This window comes from Hemibagrus wyckioides, linkage group LG22 (genome assembly GCF_019097595.1).
Source record: "Hemibagrus wyckioides isolate EC202008001 linkage group LG22, SWU_Hwy_1.0, whole genome shotgun sequence".
Taxonomy (NCBI): Eukaryota; Metazoa; Chordata; class Actinopteri; order Siluriformes; family Bagridae; genus Hemibagrus; species Hemibagrus wyckioides.
The window spans coordinates 17145891-17165534 of record NC_080731.1 but is presented as its reverse complement, the minus strand read 5'-3'; the positions used below and the strand labels follow the sequence as shown (position 1 = coordinate 17165534).

General features: G+C 37.7%; 1 protein-coding gene across 2 annotated transcripts; it reads left to right on the top strand.

Annotated features, from left to right (window-relative positions):
* Positions 1 to 9370: 9370 nt before the first annotated feature.
* LOC131343478 (deoxynucleoside triphosphate triphosphohydrolase SAMHD1-like) lies at positions 9371 to 19274 on the top strand. Of its 2 annotated transcripts, XM_058375199.1 has the most exons (15): positions 9407 to 9482; positions 10415 to 10453; positions 11010 to 11051; positions 12863 to 13023; positions 14784 to 14893; positions 15360 to 15427; positions 15643 to 15831; positions 16055 to 16155; positions 16282 to 16414; positions 16487 to 16578; positions 16736 to 16839; positions 17649 to 17764; positions 18214 to 18291; positions 18854 to 18958; positions 19140 to 19274. In XM_058375199.1, the coding sequence occupies exons 1-15, from the start codon at positions 9450 to 9452 to the stop codon at positions 19263 to 19265; spliced, it is 1497 nt and encodes a 498-aa protein (XP_058231182.1). In that variant the 5' UTR covers positions 9407 to 9449; the 3' UTR covers positions 19266 to 19274. The 2 variants fall into 2 exon arrangements, with proteins under 2 accessions (XP_058231183.1, XP_058231182.1); XM_058375200.1 differs by lacking the exon at positions 10415 to 10453 and having other exon boundaries at positions 9371 to 9482.
* Positions 19275 to 19644: the final 370 nt, after the last annotated feature.

Here is a 19644-nt window from a genome sequence, read left to right as displayed (position 1 = left end):
CCAGGGAAGCAAACACTGGGCTCTCGGACATCCACAATGCCTCCGCCCAGCGTCGAGCCTCACCGGACAATTATGATATTATGAAGGCTATCTTCACACGGTCGGTGGGGAACTGCTGAGGCACAACCTCGAAATACAGATTACATTGCATCAGGAATCCGGTGCATTCCGATACCTCACCCAAGTAGATGGTTGGTTTGGCCACGGGACATGCTGGTGGAGTCGCAGCAGACAGGATAGTTTCCCGTAGCAAGGCCACCAGTTCAGCGATCGGGTCGGGTGCTGGAGGTGGACTGGCTGGGGGCTGTTGCGGATCCAGTGGGGCAGGTGCGTCGGCGTGCGGGGCCGACATCTTGCAGGTAATAGCGAATCTCCTCCTCTCTTCTCTTTAAGGGCGAGTATTCTGTCAGATGTTGCGAGGGAAGAGTCAAGAGGCAAGAGAATAGACAATCTGAGAAGCTTTCAAAACTTAGGTAACTGTAACTGCAGGAGAAACTAAGGAGAGCTAGTCACAGCATAATCACGAAAACGCAAACTCAAAAACTCTCTAAGTCTCTCAAATTTTCATTTTGTTTCATTTCATTTCAAATTCAAAAAGTCTCTAATACTCGCCACCGTCTCTGATATGTATGGCCTTTAAATAGTCTGTGGGCTAATTGTCAGCAGGTTCACCGGCGGCGCTCAGGTGACTGGGGCGTGATGACGTCACAGAGTCCTGCAGATCCGTGACACTTGCTCTGTTTCATTTTAGTTTAATGTGCAACAAAACTTTGGTGACCCTCTGTGAAATGTGCTCAGTGTGGAGGGACAGGGGCGGCATAAGTGTAGAGATGTTTCATTCATCCTCAAAGCTGGAGGGCACTCTCACGCAGAAAGTACAAAAATTGACTCGTAGAAGTAACTTATGATGTGCCAAAGAACTTAATATGGACAAAGTCATGTATAAAGGCATCCAGCAAATGCTGTAGTCAAAGCAATCTGTTTTATAGCAAGCAACTGACTGGGTGGGCCTGGCAAAGGTGATATGGCCAGGAAAACCCACACAGGAAAGTCACAGAAATGATCCAACAGGAAACTAGCTGACAGTCACCTGTAAAACCAGCAGCACAAATCCAATAGGGGAAGTCCAACAGACAATAACAAAGATCCAATAGGCGAAGATACAACCGAGGCAATACAGCAGTCATTAACAATAATCCTACAGAAGTAATCCAACATAAGTAATCCTACAGGGGTAATCCAAGAATCCAGAACTTGGGCTTCAGGAACAACCAGGGGCAGGCTGAAAACAGAGTCCAGGTAAACAGTCCTAAATCCAAGCACAAGTACAGAGCAATGAAGGGCATGCAGGAAATCAGAGTCAACACACCAGGGTCAAACCATGAGAAGCAAGTGGAAGCAAGGTGGGATAGCTAGTCAGATGCACAGAGCAAACTGAGAAGACCATCTGGGGAGGAGCATGTGAAGCCTGCTGGCTTATATAGGGCAGATAAGCATACAATGGCAGAAATGAGGTTGCGAAAGTGGACATTTCATTACGGAACCAGGAATGCACACCGTGTGACCTGACACTTCTACACAATATCTTTAATGAAGTTTTACCAAGAAGGGTTACAAAGTTTAAAAAAAATTTTCAAAAATCACAACATTCAAAGATGTCTTTAGCATTGCTGCACTCATGCAGGACAGCACCTTTCACTGTACTGCACTGATTTGATTTGTAGTCTTGTGGTTAAAACTGAAAGTCCCTTTGCTTCAGCTCTATGATTGAAAAGGCAAACACATTTTTTGGTTTTGTGAAAGAACCTTGTGCTCATAGATGACTAAATGAACAAAGCAAAATGAACTTTTATAAAACACTTTTATAATAACTTAATTATTTTCTGTTATTGTAGGTTTTTAGTGCAAGACTAGCACTTAACAATTTTCCCCAGTGGTCCTGCCCGTGTGGTTTAAAGTTTGTGGTGAACACATGGTCAGAAGGTAGGCATAGTCTCTCATACAGTATTTCTGAACTGGGAGCAGGCAGTGAGTCGCCTGTTTCCAGCAGAGTCAGGGGCAGGCTTGCCAAGGCTGGATGGCTAGAGCAGGTCTGTGGGCCAGGGCTGTGGATCATCGATTGGAGGCCACCATGCCAGCTTTGGCAGGAAGTGTGTCTTTGAACAGGTCCTGAGACAGGGCCAGAGTTGGCCACCACATTGGCCTTATCATGGAAAAAGGCTTGGGTGGTCTGATTGCTTCCCCTATATATTCCTGCTGTTTTGTCTTAGTCTTTGCTGAGTCTTTATCTCCTGTTTTGTGTTTTGCTTTGTATGGCTCACATTAAATTTCCATTGTCCCATGATCCCTATTTGGTTTCTGCATTTTCGGTTGCTTAGTAGCTTTCTAGACTCTGTACCATTGGCAAACCGAAAGTTTCTCTTACTGGAGATCTGGGGTCGATTCCTATCTCTTACATCCCCATTTGTCTCTGGAGGGAGCTCACTACCAGAGGCTGTCTGGTTGGCCTCTGGAGAATGCTCATGAGCAGAGGCTGCCATGTTCACCTCTAGCTGTAGCTTAGGAATGGAGGCCACCAGGTTGGTCTCTGGCTGTTACTGTGGCATGGTGTCAGTGGACTCGAGGTTGATCTCTGACCAAGGCTATGGCTCAGGAGCAGCCGTGGCTACCAGGTTAATCTCCAGCTGTGGCTGTACCTCAGAGGTGGAGGCCACCAGTTTCACCTCCAACTGCTGCTGTGCCTTGTGAGAGTGGGGCCAACCAGGTTAACCTTGTAGTAGCTGGTGAAGACAGCAAGAATCCCAGGCACCCTTTAGTTTTTCTTTGGGCTTGGTGTACACCATATTCTGGAAATAGAACTGGAGCACAAACATTTACTGTCAAAGGGGGCTGGAAGCAGTAGAAGCAGATGAACATGGGTGTTTGCATGGTCAGAGCCAAGGTCAGCATTACTTTCAGCCTCTTGTCTTGTCTATGTTTAGCTGAAGTATTCTCTCACATGAACAGAGGCAGGCTGTCAGAGCACAAGTGCAGGGGAGCTTTTCCTTTATTTAAATTGTAGGCAGATAAGTCCAAAAAAGCACAAAGCAAAGATAGATCAACAAAACAGGCTGTGGTCAAAATGTGGCAAACTGAGTACCACAGGCTAATAATATTAATATTAATATCCAATTAATAAAAATGAACTATTTTATTCTGCTTCTGTTAAAGGGTTCATTAAATTGGTTCATTTTATTTCATTAGTACTAAAATAGGTTCACATTGCGATGTCACAATTAGGCAGTGAAGGCAGATGTAAGTGCAGAATTGTATTTTATAAAAGTTTTATTAATAGTGCAAAGTAAACTACTAGGTAGAAACAGAAACTGATGCAAGAAAATGCAAAACAAATACTCAGGAACAGTCAGGAATACACAGAACCTGGAAATTATCTAGGCATGACAAAAAAAATGACATCAAGCTAATCACATAACACAAAACATGTGTACGTAATAAACAGGGGAAATGAAATCACAACCAAAAGAGTGTACAACTAAAATTTGCAGGTTTTCCCTCTGGTGGTCTGGTGGGGAAATGTCCAAGGTATCATTGACACACAAATATACTGGAATATAAATCAATTATATAATAAACAATTAACAAAACAAACATATTATTTAAAGCAGTAGCTCATAATTGGGGCATGGATGGAATAAATGTTTTTAATGCATTAAGATTTATATCATTTTTGGAATGGGTGCAAAAAATGAACATCATTGTGACCATCGTGAAGATGATCTCAACATCGAGTCTGTCTGGGATTACATGAAGAGACAGAAGGAGCTAAGGCAGCCAAGATGTTTGGAACAACCTACCTGCCAAGTTCTTACAAAAACTGTGTACAAGTTTGTATTCTATAGCACGTGGTTTCTAATATTTATCTTTTTGTTTTTCATTGAAGCAAGAAGTATTACCTGAAATGTGCCCAAGCCAGTGCAACCACATCTATGGGATCTGTTGTTCCAAGATGTTTGGAACAACCTACCTGCCGAGTTCCTTCAAAAACTGAGTGCACATAGAAGAATTGATGTTTTGTGTGGTGGTCGCACCAAATATTGATTTAATTGGGATTTCTTTTCTTTTCATTTACTTCGTAATTTATAAAAAATAAACTATTAACACTTCTTGTTTTACAGAACTTTTTCACACCTGCCTAAAACTTTTGCACAGTACTGTACAGTATGTAAACATACGAATTAAAACAAAACAAAAAATAATGTAAAAAAAAAATGACCTCAGCTCCTTTATCTCCAACATCCTAGAAAATGTTGTAGCACAGCAGTTATGCTCATAGGAATAATATTCCTGTAGTGTATCAGTCAGGATTTAGGCCTCATCATGGCATAGAGACCATGCTGGTGTTGCTTGACCTTAGTGCAGCTTTTGACTCCACTGATCATGCTCATCTCATTGATAGTCTGGAAAATGTTGTAGGATTTCAACAAGGTATTAGCTTCTACTATTATGCTAATGACATAGTTTTACAAAGCTTTACATATGTAGTAAGCACAGTTATTTACAATAGTAATAGTCCATTTGTTAATTTTGTTCATAGATGTAATGAATCATTTGTAATGGACACTGCATGGGATGTGTGTAGTTTCTTGTTTTTCTTTGTATTTTATAACAACTGGTTTCTTAAATTTATCTTTTAGTTTTTCATCAAAGCAAAAAGTATAACCTGAATGTGCCTATGACAGTACAACCACATCTATGCAAACAAAACCGTAGCACTAACCAAAACACGTGAAACGCCAAAAGACAAAGCACAGGTCATACACAAACAATCCATGAAACAGCACAAGTAGCCAAATGGCTCGGTACATTGCAAGGAATCTTTTAGTTTTTCATCAAAGCAAGAAGTATAACCTGAATTTCCCCATGCCAGAACAAGCACATCTATGGGTGTGTCTGGAATTATTATCATGCCAAATGGCACATTGAGTGTACATTCAGAACCAATCCAAAAATATACTTACTCTTTTCTGTGAAGATGTTCAGAAGGCTTAATAGTCATTAGCTAATATTTAATTCCAAGCAAGATATTTTAATATAATAGAAAAATAATATATAATACGGACTTGAACAATGGCCTCCTACTGGCCTTTGATCAGGATTGTGTCTCCTTACTGGTGTTGCTTGACCTTAGTGCAGCTTTTGACTCCACTGATCATGCTCATCTCATTGATAGGCTAGAAAATGTTGTAGGATTTCAACAATGTATTAGCTTCATCTGTTACGCTGTTGACATACAGTGTTATAAAGCTTTATATACAAAGTAAGCATAGTTATTTACAATAGTAAACAGCAATATGTACAAACTTACACATATTTGGTCACAATTACACAGTAACAAGACTGCATGGTATCTCTCATTTTTATAGCACTTGTTTTTTTGTTTTTTTTTAGTTTTTCATCAAAGCAGGAAGTATAACCTAAATGTACCCAAGCCAGTACAACAACATCTTTGGATGTGTGTGGAATAAGGGGGAATAAAGTAATAAAGTAAACGAATTAGATCTGACACAGACATGTACAGGTTTTGGAGTAGCTTAAAAGTGAAATAGTAACTAGTACTAACTACCTTAATTATCATTTATTTGTAATTCTACTGTCCTTTTGTTTAATTTTTCTGTATTGTAATTTTGTTCGTAGACGTAATGAATCATTTGTAATGGACACTGCATGAGGTGTGCGTAGTTTCTTGTTTTTCTTTGTATTTTATAACAACCAGTTTCTTAAATTTATCTTTTAGTTTTTCATTAAAGCAAAAAGTATAACCTGAATGTGCCCATGCCAGTACAACCACATCTATGGGTGTGTGTGGAATTATTATCATGCGAAATGCCACGTCGAGTGAACATTGTGAAACAATCCAAAAATATACTTACTCTTTTCTGTGAAGGTGTTCAGAAGGCTTAGTAGTCATTAGCTAGTATTTCATTCCAAGCAAGATATTTTAATATAAAAGTATAATAATATATAATAAGGACTTGAAGTCTTGTAGGGTGTTTCCAGTATGCAGTTATTAGTGCATACCAAAAGTGGTTCAAGGAAGGACAACCAGTGAACCAGCAACAGGGTACTAAGTGCCCAAGGCTCACTGATGCACATGTTGAGTGAAGGCTAGCCCATCTGGTCCAATCCCATAGAACAACTACTGTAGAGCAAACTTCTGGAAAAGCTATAGTGTCTTATATTTTAAATTTTATCTGCATCTGGTCAGAGTGCTCATGCTGACCCCTGTCCATGATCGAGAGTGAAACAGCTACAATGGGCACTAATTGGGTTGTATTTTAAGTCAATATTTATTAAAGTGTGTATTTATAGGATGGAGCTAATATGCTTGTGTTTGTTTATGGCCAAAAATAAACAAACCTTTTTTGGGCCAATTACCATGTTTCTCTCAAGATCTCTTACATTCAGCCTGAAATATTTTATGGTGTCAAAGTCATGCTGTTCAACAAAAATAGTCCATGCTAAGGCAGTGAAGACATCAATATGTTCTGGAAAATATTATAGAAGTTTCCAGAAGACTAGCAAAAGGTGGCAGACAAAAAAAAACATCAACATAAAACAAACAAATTGAAGGGGACACTAGCCGTAGATTTCAATATTAGAGCACTCGGTTATTATTACACTATACTGGAAGGTGGTATCAATTTGTGTAATCCAAAAAATTATACATATAACTTCAAACTACTTTTGTTTTATCTTTGCCAAAGGATCAGGCAGTTTACTAAGCAACAGGTCGATGGATTATCTTTAAAAAACAAATAAATTTTTATACAGGAGTTTTACTTACATAGCTAATAGTGTAGAGAAATGAACAAAAACACACACAACAATTACAACATTAAAAACATGTATAGTTCAAGTTAGCTGAGGCAGAACAAGAGATGGGTGATCCCCTTTCTCTTGTCCTCTCTTGCGACTCAGATTTCTCCTGACCCGAACAAAGAATTATTATTGTCTTCATCAGACTCTGAGGAACCTGATGTGGGCAATGATGAGTGGTATCCCACTAAATTGAGAGAAAACAATCAGTGGCAATCACTTGAATCACTTTCTGACATCCACTCAGTTAACTCTAATACCTCCGCTTTGGCTCTGGGAGCTCACTTTGCGATTTCTCCCAACCTAGATCAGGATATAATGTTGTCTGCATTGGACTCTGAGGAGCTCGATGTGAGCAACAAGGAGCAAGCAGCAGTTGAATTGCCACTGCATTCTGTGGAGTTCGAAAATCTCCTAAGGTGGCCTTGAAAGGGAACTACACCAGTTATGTAACCCGGTTCCCACTCGTGCTTCCTTCAGACAAGTAGAGGCTGGAATAATGTGATGTAGATGCTCTTTTATGGTGTTGCTCGTCCACTCCGTTTTGTCCCCTATCCGAGCCAATAAATCACTGATTTCACACAGGGCTTCAGACACAACTTCTGCAAAAAATCATTCCCAGAGCATCAGCCATGATGCAGTGCCTGGTCCCCTTCTCAGAGAACTGGGTTACATACATAATCTGGTGTAGTTTTTTTAAAAGACTGCCCATGCCAGTACAACCACATCTATGGGTGTGTGTGGAATAATTATCATGCGAAGTGCCACATTAAGTGTACATTTGGAACCAATCCAAAATTATATTTACTCTTCTCAGTGAAGATGTTCAGAAGGCTTAATAGTCAGTAGCTAGTATTTCATTCCACGCAACATATTTTAATATAATAGTATAATACTTAGCATGCAGTTGTTAGTACATACCTGTTTGTACATACCAAAAGTGGTTCAAGGAAGGACAACTGCAAATAAATTTGTGAACAGGAGTTAAACTTACATAGCTAGATAAAAATCAGATCAGAGCTGTCAGAGCTGGAGGTAGCAGAGCTGAAGATGTTGAGGTTCTCTTTGGGAGTGACAAGGTTGGATAGGATTAGGAACAAGTACATCAGAGGGACAGCTCATGTTGGACGTTTAGAGGACAAAGTTAGAGAGGCCAGGTTAGGATGGTTTGGACATGTCCAGAGGAGGGAGAGTGAGTATATTGGTAGGAGAATGCTGGACATGGAGCTGCCAGGCAGGAGGAAAAGAGGAAGGCCAAAGAGGAGGTATATGGATGTAATAAATGAGGATATGAAGCTAGTGGGTGTAAGTGTTGAGGATGCAGAAGAGATAGGGATAGGTGGAGAGAGATGATTCCCTGTGGCCACCCCTGAAGGGAAAAGCCGTAAGAAGAAGAAGATAAAAATCAGATCAGGAGGATCCAGTCCTTTAATTACTTATTTTTAATGTACTTTTTAATTACTTACTTATTATGTACATTTCTCACATGTTACTAAGCTAATAAAAGAGTATTAATTATGAGTAGTTCAAACAACTACTTTCATTTTTAAGTAACATTAGCAAATGTAAATCAAGGTTGGTTTGTTTTTTTCCATCTTAACCCTTGTATTTGCCTCCCATTTATTATAAACTTATTCTCTCCATGTGCCAAATTGACCTGGTCTGTTTTGACCGCTTATAAAAAATGAGGTATGTATGATCACCATTTTTTTTTTGTTTCACCTTTTTAGTCAACTTGTTTTCAACACATTAACATATATTTTGCACTTTTTTTTAATATTTGGTATTATAAATCTCATTTATATAAAATTATACCTCAGTTTTGATTACTTTTTACACCGGGCCAAATTGACCCATAGACAACAGGAGGGTTCAAAGTATTAAAGTAAATGAACTAGATTTTACCCCTGTGTTTTCTATCTGGCTCAGACATGTACAGCTTTTTGAGTATCTCAAAATACAAGCACTAATTAAGAGTAACTACCTTAAATATCATTCTTTTGTAATTCTATTTTACTTAAATTTTCTTTTCCTGTATTTTAATTTTCTTTTCATAGATATAATGAGTCATTTGTAGTGGCTTACTGTTTTGAGTTATTTCTAAAAACTCTGCATGGTGTGTGTAGTTTCCCATCTCACATTATATTTTAAAGCACCTGGTTTCTTATATTTATCTTTTAGTTTTTCACAGAAGTAAGAAATATGACAAGAATGTGCCCATGCCAGTACAACCATGTACTGGGTGTGTGTGGAATTATTATCATGCTAAAGTACCATGTCGAGTGTACGTTGGGAACCAATCTAAAAAATATATATTTACTTTTTTCTGTGAAGATGTTGAGAAGTCTTAATACTCATTAGCTTGTATTTAGTTCCAAGCAGCATAACATATTTTAGAATAATAATTCACCTGTGAAGTTTTCACAATTTCAACAATTATGAATGTATCCAATTTTGCAGATTATGTGATTGTGGTCAGCAAATTTTTAAAAAAGGTGTGTCCAAAGCTTGTTGATTTACAACTGCATTCATTACCTTATATATAAACACATATAAACACACACACACACAAGATGTGTGAAATTCCGAGCTCCGTGCTGAGAAAGGTAAGTAAATCATAACATTATGAATATAATGTAATGTTCAATAATTTACGTTTTTGTTATCTTATTATTATTATGTTATACTTAAGTAATAAATAAAAAATAATGCACAGTAGCTGTTTTGCATCCTTTTTGTTTGACAAATAAATTAATTTATCTGCAGTCAACATGTTTATTTTCTAGTGTAGCATCTGTTTTTTATCCAAAAGTGTTTTGCGCATAATTCTTTACACCAGTTAACTTATTTTACTAAACATACAATAAAAAAGAATAACCTTTTATTTTTGTACATTGATAAAAACAAAATCAGCGAGAATCAAGGGGAAGGTATACAGGACAGTGGTGAGACCGGCCATGCTGTATGGTTTAGAGGCAGTGTCACTGAGGAAGAGACAGGAGTCAGAGCTGGAGGTAGCAGAGCTGAAGATGTTGAGGTTCTCTTTGGGAGTGACAAGGTTGGACAGGATTAGGAACGAGTACATCAGAGGGACAGCTCATGTTGGATGTTTGGGGGACAAAGTTAGAGAGGCCAGATTAAGATGGTTTGGACATGTCCAGAGGAGGGAGAGTGACTATATTGGTAAGAGAGTGTTGGACATGGAGCTGCCAGGCAGGAGGCAAAGAGGAAGGCCAAAGAGGAGGTATATGGATGTAATAAATGAGGATATGAAGCTAGTGGGTGTAAGTGTTGAGGATGCAGAAGAGATAGGGATAGGTGGAGAGAGATGATTCGCTGTGGCGCCCCGAAGGGAAAAGCCGAAAGAAGAAGAAGTTAAAAATCAGATCAGGAGGATCCAGTGCTACCCTGACACTAGAATAAAGCAGTTAAGATATATTAATATTTATCTATGCCCAAGCTAAACATGCTCAATTTGAGTGAATTATACAACATATTAAACTTAATTTTGTTCTCTTCTCCAATCCACTGAAACAAGTGTTCAGATTTAGATCAAAATATGAAAAGAACATACAAGGTTGGTTTTTTTTTATTACTTGCATACATTGTGTTTTTATCAGCAATGTGATGTTACAACTTTCATTTCTGTTATCATGTTTGTCTTGATAGATGTTGTAGTGATTGAATTTATACCCATATTGAGGCCCTTTTAAAAAACTAAGCTCTTGTTTTCATTTTATTGTGTATTACCTCTTAGACTTGCCATTTCTCTTAAACGAGAAATTAAGAAGAATCAATCTGAGAAATCAATAGTAAATAGTTTGGAAATGTAATTGAATGTAAAGTATATGCTATAAGAAATGCCAACGTTTAACAGTTTAATATTTATCAAGATAGACTCAGCACTGTTGGAAAGGAGGACTCTAGAATAAAGTAATTCCTTAGGGAGTGATAGATGGACAGAAGAACGGACAGACGGGCCATATAGTATTATTATCTTGGTATAGTTGTCTTGTACATTAAGATACTTATGTGTACATATTTTTCTATGCCAAGCTGAGCATGTTCAATTTGTGAGAATTATATAACACATTACCTTAATTTTGTTCCCTTCTCTAATCCACTGAAACAAGGCTTTAGAGTCAGGCCAAAATATGGATACAGAAACATACAAGGTGAGTTTTTTACTTGCATAGATTATGTTTCTATGAGTAATGTGATGGTTAAGTGCACATTTATGATGAGGAAGGAGGCTGGGTAGCTAGATTTATATTTATGAATTTGTTAAAAAAATATATATTTGTTAGAGATTATTAAAAAGTAATGGTATTATCACAAGAACTAAATACAAGAGAGTCCACCTCCAATATTTAATGGAACTTTACAGCCAAGTAATTCCAAATGCAAGATCTAGAATTGCCCCCCAAAATGGAAAAGCTCTCACTTCATTCTACCTTGGTGAGTGCTCTTGTATTATATATAAGCAATTATGCCCTTTAATTACTTACTAACTGTTCTCTCTATGGGGAAGGTAATCTCTAGAGGCAATGGAGAGTTTCCCCTGCACTGCCAGTGGGTTTGTTTGTATTTTCTAGTCACTTTACAGTAAGAAGCACAGATCACTATGATTTCTTCTATGAAATGTTTCACATTTCTTACATGCTTGCAATGCCTTGTGAGGCTTAAAGTCATGCTTAGTATCAAAGAGTCATTATTCCCTTTACACAAATAACCATTTTTTTGTACACTTGGTTTGTATTGGCCTACTATTTCAAGCTGTACAAAATGGATCAACACTAGAAACCACGCTACAATTTTTCAGCAACTATAGAAACCATGCTACAATATTTCCACTTATGGAGTCATTATCTCTTAAAATGCATATATGGCACCAGCTACAGTATGCAGTTATGTTGATTCTGATGTGTATATCATACTGTATGTTCACCTGGCAGATCTTAACGCTCTCTGTGTCAGGTTTAGGTGCCTCCATAGGTACAGGATCCAGACCCAAATGCAAAGAATGAAAAACAGGGGAAAAGCAAAGGTGGAAAAACTGGGGATTTACTAAAAACTTTTACAAAACTACACACATGGAAATACTAGGGAACACTAGATGACTAAATGTAAAATAACATACACAAAACAGAAAACAAACAGCAGAATCCAGGAGGCAAAACAAGGTCAGAAAAGACAAGGACTCAGCAAAACACAAGCACAAGAGAGCAGGTATAAATAGGGAAGGTAATAAAATAAAACAGGAGGAAGGATAGGGTGGGGAAAGCACATGTCCAAACACAACATAAACAGAAGCACATGTGAACATAAAGAAATCTGTCCAGCAGTCCATGACATCCTGTCTCAGTGTTTTATCTGGCCCAATACAACTTGGTAATTGGCCAACAAGCAAACTCTTATATAAGCAAAGAAATATTTACATCTAAGTAGAGCTTTGGTTAGTGTCACAGTGCCTCAGATCTATTTAGTCTATGGATCTTGGAAAGACTGAAAGGTTGCTGGCTCTGGCTAGTGGCACAGCTGGCTCTTCAGGTGTTTAGATGAAGGATGTCATGAACATTCATGCCTGCTTCAGACTGTCTCTGCCACCATTTGCATCTGGGAGGTAAAATGCCTTGGGGTTGTGCCTAATGCCCCATCACATTAGCAATGTCTACTAAAACAATCTGTAGTTTACTGTCACTAGTGATGGTCATAAGCTAAAGAGTGATCCCAATGAATCATTTCACAGGTAGTAACTGTCAAAGTGGACACAAATTCCAGCCTTTTTGTATAGAGGTCATAGACCACTACAAAGAAGCATTGATTAATATCCAGACAATTTGTAACCAAGCTCCCACAAGACCCATACAGGGGTGGCCAAGTCTGCTAACATACCAGACAATCCCTGCAAAATTGTAATCTCTGTATTAACAATAATACATGCTGGTATAGGAGTAATAAATTGGGGATATTTTTTTAAACACAGATCTTCAATGACTCTGTCCATGGCCATATCAAGATGCATCCTCTGCTGGTTAAAATCATTGACACACCAGAGTTTCAGCGCCTGAGGAACATCAAGCAGCTAGGAGGAGGCTATTTTGTCTTTCCAGGAGCTTCTCACAACCGCTTTGAGCACTCCATCGGGTAAAAATGTCAATAAATCATACTAACATTAAACATTAACATTAAATTATTGTAGGTGAAGATATTGGTGGCTGATGTAACAATGTGATAATATTCAAAGATATTTTGATGCTACTTGATCATTCATATTCTTAACTTATTAACTTCTTCACAGAACTTCTCTGAAGTTAATGGACCAGAAGAATAAATAAAGTTTGGTCCTTGAATCTTGTTTTACTGTTACGAAACACTCGAGACTGCAGGGAGTGAATGAAATGTCTTTACTTTAGAGAAGAGCAAATGGAGGGAAATAAACTTAGGCAGGTAAAAATAAGGACATGAGCAGAAATAAGGAGGCAAGAGACTAAACTAAAGCTTAGTTCACACTACAGGATTTTAAGCCCGATTTGCAAATTAATGAGCTTGTCGACAGATCGGACTGTGATCGTGGGAAAATCAGCAGGTGATCAGCGCTCGGCAATCTTTATGTGTGAACTACTCAACGACGCATCAAAGAGGCTCGCTGACAAAATCCAGATATCTGACATGTTAAATATCTTGGACGGTCGGCCGACTCGACATCACGTGGTGTCAATTGTAGTTACGACCTCCAGCCAATGAGAGAGCAAGTCACAAGTGACAAGAGTTGTTGTCAGATGGTGTGGTGTGCGACCCCCTCTTGTGGATCATTTACGAAGCGTCGCGTAGTGTGAACACCACAAGGACAAAAAGACATACGGTGAAGTCATGTAGTCTGAACAGCAAAGCGATCTGCCGACGGTTAAAGTCTTGTAGTGTGAACTAGCCTTAAGGCACATTCAGCTAAAGCTTAGTTCACACTACAGGATTTTAAGCCCGATTTGCGAATTAACAAGCTGGCCGACAGATCGGTCTGTGATCGTGGGAAAATCAGCGGGTGATCAGCGCTCGGCAATCTTTATTTGTGAACTACTCAACGATCATAAAAGAGGCCAGCTGACGCGTCGCTGACACCTCACAGACAAAATCTAGATATCTGGCATGTTAAATATGTGGGACGGTCGGCCGACTCGACATCACGTGGTGTCAATTGTAGCTACGACCTCCAGCTAATGAGAGAGCAAGTCAACAGAGTTGAGGTCACCGGAAGAAAAGCAGCAGCAGCAACATGGCTTCAAAAATAGTGGCTTCAAAAATAAAATAACATTTATTTTAATAAATTAACATTTATTTAGAGCGAGACTCCTGCTGACGTCCATTTTCAAAACAAACCTTTACCGAAAGTCTCGCGTCATTTCCGGATCCACCTGTCGTGTGTGTTTTCGTGACAAAACGTGGTTTGGGGATGGCGTTGAGTGAAAAGAGTTGTTGTCAGATCGTGTGGTGTGCGACCCCCTCTTGTGGATCATTTACGAAGCGTTGCGTAGTGTGAACACCACAAGGACAAAAAGACATACAGTGAAGTCATGTAGTCTGAACAGCAAAGCGATCTGCCGACGGTTAAAGTCTTGTAGTGTGACCAGGCCTTAACAGTCTTAATACTCACCGCTGCCACTGGCGAGTGAGGGCTTTACATAGGCGCCGTGGGAAATTAGGTGCAGGTGGTGCAATCAGAAGTCTGGTGATTGGGAGCATGGGGGCGCGGCTGAGGCCGGCATGCCCGTGACAACTAATATACTGTAGACCGATTTGCTGTTGACTTGCATTATATTTTCAGCAAAAGCATTATGTAATGTCTTCTAATATTGATACCACACCATGATCAGGTAAAAATACAACATATTTACAACTTTCCTTCACAGCGTGGCTCATCTAGCAGGAGAACTTGTGCGAAGTCTGAGAGCTCAAGAAAGCACGATAACTGATAAAGATGAACTCTGTGTTCAGATTGCAGGATTGTGTCATGACCTGGGTAAGTTATTCCCTGTGTATTAGACTGGCTATTATTAAACTGGCTTGTGGAATAACACATTCCAAGTAAAAGACACATAATTATCATCTATTTATTTATTATAAAGCATTTACCCATGTTGAAAATTTCCACAGCTTGAAGTGTTACACCCTGGACCTGATATAGTTTGTAAAATTATTTACAAATACAAAAATTAAAGTAGCAAGTAGAATCATTCATCAACTGGATACCACATTCACACAATGTAGTGACAATAGCTTGAAAATGAAACATACAGAGGCCAGGACGCAAGTAGGGGTGCTGATTAGGGGTCATATAGAGCAGATGTGAGTGATCATTGGGACATGTGACATGGACACATGACATGCTGAAGCTGATGGACGGTATCAATTCAGTTCAGTATCAATTTCGACATCACTATCACACTGATAATTATTCAAACCTATTTTCTACTTTTTAAATAAAGGTCATGGCCCTTTCTCTCATGCATTTGAGATCTTCATGAAGGAGGCAAAGCCAGACTTAAAGTGGGGGGTAAGTATTTTCAAATCTGTATAACAGATAATTAACTTTGTCCTAAATATTTCCCTAATTATTACATCTAAACCCATGTTAATTGTGAGCAAATAAATGTGTGGTGAAGACCATTAAAATCCATGTACAACGATATAAAATAATACTTTAAATTATTTTTTAAATTATTTTTTGCTGTCACATCTTATTTTTCTGCTTCTGTTCCTATGGAGTAGCATGAAAAAGCATCAGTCGAAATGTTTGAACGACTGATCACCAATAACCAAAAGGACGGCAAAATGATTGAGGAAATCATGAAAGGATATGGATTTAACAACCAAGACATTGTGTTTATCGAGGAGCTCATCTATGGCACAAATCCACCTACTAAGAGGAGCGAGCAACTGCAAGCTTTAGATTCAAAGGTAATAATAATAATAATAATAATAATAATAATAATAATAATAATAATTAATAGGAATATATGTAAATAGACATAAATAAAATATTTATTTAACAGGAAAAATAATAATCTTTTATGCAGTATGTATGATATGAATCTCTGAACATTGTGGTATTGGGTAAGATAGTTATTATAATGTGAATTTAACATACATTTACATTTATATACTGTCTTATTCCATGTAGTGGCCCTACAAAGGAAGACAAAAGGAAAAGTCCTACTTGTATGAAATTGTGGCCAATAAAAATACAGGTATTGATGTCGACAAAATGGATTATTTCAGTAGGTGAGTTGTCGAGATGTGCTTGCACTCAATGTTTATATCCTCGTCTTATTTTATTTTATGTACAATTTCCAAATGATTGAAGCAAAATGTATTGTTTGTGCTGTGTGTCTATGTTTCCTTTCCCAGAGATTGCCTCCATTTGGGAATGAAAAGCAACTTCTCCCATGAGCGCTACATGAACTTTGCACGAGTTTGCACCATCAAGGACGATAAAGATCCGAACATCAATGGGCAGAAGATGATCTGCATGAGAGATAAGGTGAGCGTAAGGTAAGGTGGGAATCAGGTAAGGTAAAAAGATATTTAATTTATTATTTGCTTTTTCTTTCAGGAAGCACTGAATATGTATGAAATCTTTCACGTTCGCTATCTGCTTCATCACAATGCCTACCACCACAGGGTTACAAAGGCAGTTGAATGGATGTGAGTTAATCAGTTAATTCAGGTCAAAGTACATCACACACAATTTAAGCAATGATATTTAGCTATAGGACACTGTATGATGCTTAATTCACGCTGAATCAAATAACTGTACAAAGGATACAAGCATGCATGGCTTTTCCCACTTTCTTTTTTCCAGGATTATAGATGCATTTTTGGAAGCTGAAAAGGAGGACTTTAAGCTGGATGGAAAGAAAATCTCTGAGACTGTATCTGACCTGAGCATATACATGAAGCTCACAGGTTCCTATTTAAAATACATTGTTGCCCAGAATCTCTCACTCACTCACACACACACACACACACACACAGACAAACTAATGCGGGGTGAGTTTGCCAATAATGAAGAATGGAACGCTCATGAAAGTGTGAATCCTTTTTGTGTTTCCCAAAAGCCTTCTTTTCAGAGATTTAATAAACAATTTGAGGATCGTTTTTTGCTTACTTCGCCCTGCCCAAGTCTGAAAAAGGGCCACAATTACCGATAGACAATCTGAAGGAAAATTTAACTAACGAGTCAGCAACTTAAACATTAGAAACAGAAGCAGTTAGGCTGTTTTATAAACACAAACATAATCAACAATTTACAACAAAATTTCCTTTTAAAACGTTTACTAGGTAGCACAGAATATAGTAGTGTTGTGGTTAAAACTGCTGGTGCACAGCTTCAGTATGGTTGATTATGTAGAGTTTAATTTTATTCCAAACTTTTATTAGAATTTCATCAAAATCATGTTGGTTGTACAGAAACTTGCAAATCAAATCATTTACACACCTGCTCTGATCATGTGACTAACATTCAATGTTACTTTAAATAACCAATAAGAAAGCAGACATCAAAAATAACATTACATAGTGGGCCTATACCGGGTCCTAGAAACACATAAAGAAATGAAATGTGCATAAGATCACACTATGCCATTGCAATTAAGCTATATAATAATCAGGTAAAATCTAGGACAATATATTATACCCAATATAAATAAGAATGTTTGGCTAAAGGCTACAATATGTCCATATTATACTTGGCTTTTTTCTGTTTTGTTTTACAGATAACATTCTTGATAAGATCAAACGTGAAACACAAAAGGCAAAGAAGATCATCGAGAAAATTGAGAGACGCGAGCTTTACAGATTTGTTGGCGGCACAGTTTTCAAAGCAGAAGAGGTTAGTTACAATCATATCTATTGCAATTATTAAAATTGCATTACAGATTCCTAGCAGCTGTGTCATTGGATAATTTTTTTTTTATCCTAAAACAAATGTTATATGGACAGTTTTATCTAAATATAACCTAATGTTTTTCCCCTTTTCTGTCTTTTTTTTTCTTATTTCCATGTGCTTTTTTCTTTTCCAAATCTAAATTTTTAATCTACCAACATTTTAAAGAGGTCTCATGATCAAACTGTAAAGACATACCCAGGTGGCTTTTTGGTTCTTCTCTAGTTTATTATGATGTCTGCTGTCCTACTTGGGCATTTCTTGACACAGGTTCATTTGTTATTCTATAGTGACCATGTATGATGTATAGGAATGTATGTGTCTATGAACATGCTCGAGTATAATATGTGTGTTTATCTACTGTAGCTGTTAGCATGTGTGTGTGTGTTTCTCAGAAACTGCAAGAGTGGAAAAAAAAGTTGAAAGAATGTTTCAAGAATCCAGATTACCCCGAAAAAGACTTCAGAGTCATAGTGAGTGGAGTAGAAAACTATAAATTTTTCACTGGTTTGTGGCTTTGGGTTTTGGATTGAAAGCCTGATGTAAAATTGAGAATATCAGGCCATGATGCCACTTGTGTTTTTTTATAGCAATTTTAGGGTTTTAGGCTTCAGAAATGTAGGTGATTGTCCCTACATTCAATACATACAATCACCCTAACATCATTTTATGAGATTTTCTTTAATTCATGCACATATGGCTAGAACAGGTAAATGATAATATAAACACATAATGAAATACAATATAATAAATGTATAAAGTTGTACATAGGGATTTTGAATGAAAGCATCGTAAGATATGGATTAATTTTAATATAATTATTCATTGCATATTTGCATTGCATATTTAACGTGATGTTAACATGACTATGTTTTTTTCTCCCTGGAAAACCACATTAAATTAATTAATTTAAATTAATCACAAATTAGCTGAATTTTCACCTTCACCTGAACACAATTAATAATTTGCTATTACACCCTGTTCTTGACTGCTGTTGGAATGATTAAGCACTACATTTCCATCTTTTTATTTCAGGAGATTAACATTAATTATGGACAGAACGAGAAGAATCCCATAGATTCTCTGTGGTTCTACAGAAAAGATGATGTCAAGAAAGGCATAAAGCTGAATGAAGATGAGGTAGGCGTTTGCTCTTTGACTGTTATCTCACTGCTTTAACTCTCTTCATAAATTGGAGATGACAAAAAATTGTATGGTATTGGACTTTTTTATGAGAAGAGAAGCACTAAAGTTAAAAAAAAGAGAGAGAGAAATCTACAATTTCTACAACCAGTGTGTTAATTTGAATGTATCTCCCTAGGTCTCTTACATTAAGCCAGCAATCTTTCAGGAAACCAAGGTTTTTCTGCTCTACATGAAAAGCTCTCCCCCATGCCTAAATGATGAGCAACTTGGCACATTCTGGAAAATGATAAAGAATAAATAGAAAGAGCAAGAGGAACAATGGCCCAATAGGCCAAAAAAACAACAACAACAGTAACACAATTGAATGAAAAATTAAAAGCACTATATTAGGTGTGTGTTCAGGGGATGGGTGTGTGTAAATCTTCTACTGTGAAATCTTGGTGTTTCTGTCGTTAGTCCTTGAGTAAACTTCGATGAGTTTTACTCACTTTCACTCATGAGCTTACAGATTTCCATATAGACGTTATGTAACTACTTTCTTTGCAGAATGATCAGGCAAACGACTAGGCCACAGGTGAATGGATTATCCTTAAGAGTGAAACAAATTTGTGCACGAGAGCCAAGATAGTTTGGATTATTCCTGTACAGACACTGCTGATAGTGTAGTGGTGTGTACACAA

Coding starts and splice junctions, on each gene's coding strand:
- LOC131343478 (XM_058375199.1), top strand. CDS start 9,450: ATGTGTGAAATTCCGAGCTCCGTGCTGAGAAAG. Junction 16,156..16,281: donor AAAATGGATTATTTCAGTAG/GTGAGTTGTCGA, acceptor TTCCTTTCCCAG/AGATTGCCTCCATTTGGGAA. Junction 18,292..18,853: donor AAAAAGACTTCAGAGTCATA/GTGAGTGGAGTA, acceptor TTTTTATTTCAG/GAGATTAACATTAATTATGG.